General features: G+C 42.8%; 1 protein-coding gene across 1 annotated transcript; it reads left to right on the top strand.

Annotated features, from left to right (window-relative positions):
- Positions 1-380: 380 nt before the first annotated feature.
- On the top strand, positions 381-2,447 carry LOC308283061 (adenosine receptor A1-like; the record flags this gene model as incomplete). Its single annotated transcript, XM_080723448.1, has 2 exons — positions 381-772; positions 1,799-2,447. 2 exons carry the CDS (start codon positions 381-383, stop codon positions 2,445-2,447), a joined length of 1,041 nt encoding a protein of 346 aa, XP_080579574.1.
- Positions 2,448-4,978: the final 2,531 nt, after the last annotated feature.

The following is a 4,978-nucleotide window of genomic DNA, read 5'->3' as shown; positions in this document are numbered from 1 at the left end:
ATATTCGGCTCAAAACATGTGCAAATCAATAAAGTGCTCACCGCATCGTCGAAACAGCTTTATATCAACCGATGAGCCCACTCGTTGGCATGTGTTATTAGCGACCTCTCCTGGTGTTATGATTTATGGCTAGTAAGATACTGTGCCTTTTTGGCTGCAGTCTTCCTGTCCTCACTGCATGTTAGTGTGCACCGATCAACGGAAACTCACACGAGTGAGAACTGAAACTTTCAGCTGAACCTCAGTTGAACTTGAAAGGTGCAAACGGCTTCAACATTTTATGAAGAAAGTATTTACTGGCTTACTGTATAACTTCCGCATAAGTTGCTCCAGACAAGATAAAAGGCACGCACTACACACAGCTAAATTCACTTGTCAGGATGTCCATCATGCCAGAGACGAGCGAGCCTACGGTCGGTCCTAGCAGTGCACTAGGTGACCCGGTGGATGTGGGAACAGTGCTCTACACGGTACTGGAGGTGCTGATAGCCATCGGCTGCTGTCTGGGTAACACGCTGGTGATCTGGGCGGTGGTCTCCAGTAAAAGCCTACGGCAGCCCACCTTCTTCTTCATAGCCTCTCTGGCCGTGGCCGACTTCCTGGTGGGCTGCGTGGCCATACCGATCGCGGTGGTGGTCAACGGGGGGCCAAGGACCTCGTTCCACGCGTGTCTCTTCGCCAACTGCGTAGTGATCCTGCTGATAATGGCGTCCGTTCTGTCTCTAATGGCGATCGCCGTGGATCGCTACCTCCGCGTGTTCATGCCGCTCAGGTGAGCTGTGCCTGATCTCTGAAAATAACACTATTATACAATCATAGTATGCAAGTACTAAATGCTTTACCTTGTTCGTGTGCACATATCTATACCTTACTTCCATGCACAAACACAAACACACCTACTGAGGTAAAAAAAAAAAAAAAATTCTGTCAGTCTAAAGGACGACTTCACCACTTTTAAACCTATCTTTATATAAATGGACCTCACTAATGTTCACAAAAAAAAAAGAAAAATCTTTCTACTCTGCCTGAGTGCCTGTGTCTCCCAGGGGAGGGATGTGGCATCATTGTTATGCAGATTCTTTACAAAATATTAATGCAAGAACAATGGCTTCCATTATAGCATAGTAACTTTTCAGGAATAGAAATAGAAAAAGTGTGCTTTTTTATCATGAACATTAGTGAGGACCATTAAGGGTTGACACTAAGGTCTCAGAGGCACTTGCCCGTCGGGCAAGTACAGGTCATGTTCTATTTGCCCAAAGGTCGTGCCCACTTGCCCGAAAAGTAAATCGTCCATCATAAAATGATAGGTTACCGCTCAATTTAACACTTACTTCTTTACTTTCTGTGGCTGTGTGATAAAATATATATATATATATATATATATATCATACCTCGATTACCTCCAAATCCAAATACCTACAGCTATGGTTGAATATGTCTATGGTTTCACTCTTGTTATTTTATATTTTTAAGTGTAGCAACAGTAAAAACGGCACATTATAGGTAAGTGCTCTTATTTTACATGAGAGAGCGCGCTGGCCACGTTCAGGTGTTTCGACAGATATCTCGTGTTGTGTTTATAGACGGTTGCGTCCCCTCTCAAACAAGCACACACAACAAACCTGAAAGCAAACTTCACCTGCCCGAAGGTTTTATTTACCTGCCGGGGGCAGGGGGGCAAGCCTTATTGTCAATGCCTGCAATTATATGAAGATAGGTTGAAAAGTCGTCCTGTAATCATTGTCCATGACAATTTGGACTGCATATGTCATTCCAAGAATTCTCTTCTGTACAGGTACAAAAGGACGGTAACACAAAGACGGTCTTGGCTGGTGGTCGCTGTGTGCTGGCTGGCGGCCATGCTGCTGAGTTTCACCCCGATGTTTGGATGGAACAATCGTGGCTCTCTCTCCGAACCCTCGACAGTAGACTCATCCGCTATCGTCTGCGAGTTTGTAGCCGTCATTCCGTTCTCGTATCTTGTGTACTTCAGCTTCTTCCTCTGCACACTGACGCCCCTTGTGGTCATGACCGCACTGTACTGCTACATCTTCTCTGCCATCCAAAGGCAACTTCGAGAGGGGCCGGGAGGAGGCCAGTCCCGTACTTACCTGCAGAAGGAGAGACGCCTAGCAGGATCTCTGGCTCTGGTCTTGGCCCTCTTCGCCCTCGGTTGGCTGCCGCTGCACGTCATGAACTGTTTGGCCTACTTTTCCAAGACAACAAACATACCCAGCGCGGCATTCTATGTCGGCATCCTGCTTTCGCACGCCAACTCGGCTGTCAACCCGGTGGTGTATCCGTTCAAAATCAAAAAGGTCAAGTTGGCCTACATGCAGATATGGAAACGGTATTTTTCATGTGGAGAAGAACAACAAGGAAGTCAGAGCACGAGCAGTCAGACTACAGACAACAATGTGAGCAGCGTGGTCAAAAAAGACTGACATCTTTGGTGAACCTACTGTATAGGTATAGGGTCTCCTTTGTTCTGAAGCCCCCACAATGAGTGTGTACCTGTGTTGTAACTATTTTTTAGTCTTTTTAGCAGACTGTGGACTATCAGAGTATACTGTACTATTTTTGTTGCTTGTAATGCTTGTTGTCGCTGTTTCTTTCTATATATATATATATATATATATATATATATATACCGGTATATATATATATATATATAATATAATATAATTATTGTCTCCACCAGCCGAAGGCATGGGGGAGAGTATGTTTTTCCCTTCGTCCGTCCGTGTGTCCGTGCGTGCGTCCGTCCGTCCGTGCGTGCGGTCGCTGCCAAAGTGAGCACACACATTCCCTGGATGCCAATCTAGAACCTGCCCTAAATTTATCAAATGGGCCTTTTCTAGCGCCACCTAGTGGCCGATGTTCGCAAAAGACATTTCTGTGCACTACTCTTACAGATTTTGTCCAAAAATCCTACAAATCGGTAGGCAGTATCTCGACAGTCATGTGATCAACACGGATCTGTCCGATTTTGCATACTCCATCCTGATTGGCTAAGATTGGCTTCCAAAGTTTGTAGGATTGAGCCGTTTTGAACAAAATGCCTCAAATCCCAACGCAAAGTGCAATTATCACGTTCCCACTAGGTCGAGGAAGAAATGCCACTTCAAATTTTTTAAATCAGCCTCATGGTGGCGCTATAACAGGCCGATTTGTGGTTTTACCTCTAACTCCACCGATCAGTTTCAAACTTTGTAAGCGCACTCCCTAGAGGCTAAGGATAAACCTTTGCCCTGCATTTTTCACATCAGCCTTTTATAGCGCCACCTTTGGGCCGACTTATGTAAAACACATTTTTGGATATTACTCCTTCAGATTTTCTCCAAAAATAACAGAAATCAGTACACAGTATCTCTATAGTCATGTGATCAAGTCTGATCCATCTGATATTTCATATTCCATCCTGATTGGCAAATATTAGCTTCCAAAGTTTGCAGGATTGCTCCGTTTTTGAACAAAATGCCTCAATTCATCAACGCAGCTTGCAATTACCGTGAAATTTGCCACACATATTCCCACTATGTCAAGGAACAAATGCTACCCTTTTCACATTGGCCTGTTATAGCGCCACCAGCAGGTAGACTTTAGCAAATCACATTTTTGGAACACAATGCTTCAAATCATGCACGCAGCGTCCGATTGCCATGAAAGATCTAAGGTGAAGAACATATGCCACCCTTTTTACATTGGCCTATTATACAATAGCACCACCAGGACGCCTGGCCTGGTGGAGACCTGTGCTCGGAAGAGCACTGCTTCTAGTTATTATTATTATTATTTTTATTTTTTTCACGTTTATCCCATGAGTTTGTTTCCCTCTCTCTTCTCTTCCTCTTTCTTTGGGTTTCCAAGGCTACTTTGGCCCTGACACAGTCAAGGCTGTGTAGTATTTAGCTATTTGTATGTAAGTTAATGCCCTCCTGTCTGTTTGTCTTAAAGTTGTTTGCTGTCATTTGTATATTGTTTGTTCAATGACGGTAACCTCAGTGCCTCTCAAGCGTAAATAAAGCTTTAAAGTTCATGTCCGACACTGAATATCAGACCAAGTAAAAACCTAAAATGTTACTGCACTGTGGTCTGTTATGGAGGCAGAAATGATTAATATTATTGAAGTTTTAAATTATATGATAATGATATTATATCGCACAGTCACAAGCTTTATTTTTCACATCACCTCACAGAGGATATGCTTTTTCTTTCACTGCAGCACACTTTTTCTTTTTTTTTTCTTTTTAGCAGAAAGCAGACCATCACAGCGGTTTCCAGTCAGTGTGATAGGGTACAGTGGTGGGCCAAGAGGATATTGCAAATGGGCCCCCAAATAATTGAAAAAGTATGATATAATAATATAATATGTCCCATGTGCTATGAGCTGCTTTGAGTTTTGTTTGGCGAACTGCTCTTGTAGATGAGCTCAAAGTTTCAATACCTGTTTGGACTCATGTGTGAACAACAGTCGCCCTCTGATGTACCTTTCCAGAAACTACATGCAGAAAACAAATGCAGGAACTTTAAATTTCAAATTTATCTTGGTGGAAGTTGCATTGCCCTTTGTCATTGTCGGCAATCAGCAATGCAGATATTTCACTTTGCCTTTGAAGAATGTGTACTGTAGTGTGTGGAATAAATCATATCATCATGTACAACATTCTCAGTAATTTCCAATCTTGTGCCAGGTAGGTTTCACTGATTTATAACTTCGTGTTAATGACAAAAATAAAAAATTAATTCCAAATCCGCTCACCAGTACTGTCAGTATGCTCCCATTTGTGGAATTTGTATCTGTAAAGTTTCGAGGAAGGCTCTTCCTCAGACCTTAATAATCAATGCAGACTCAGGCAGCTTAAAGCCTCACTATGTGACCTTTTTTAATGAATAAAATGTAATTTTGTCCAATCTGTATGGTAGGGTATAATACAATATAACTCATACAATCTGGGTGGTTGTATTTTGACCC

The sequence above is a fragment of the Nannobrachium achirus genome (assembly GCF_963921795.1).
Source record: "Nannobrachium achirus genome assembly, chromosome: 4".
Lineage (NCBI taxonomy): Eukaryota > Metazoa > Chordata > Actinopteri > Myctophiformes > Myctophidae > Nannobrachium > Nannobrachium achirus.
The sequence above is the reverse complement of the archived record's forward strand: the minus strand, read 5'-3'. Positions and strand labels throughout refer to the sequence as shown.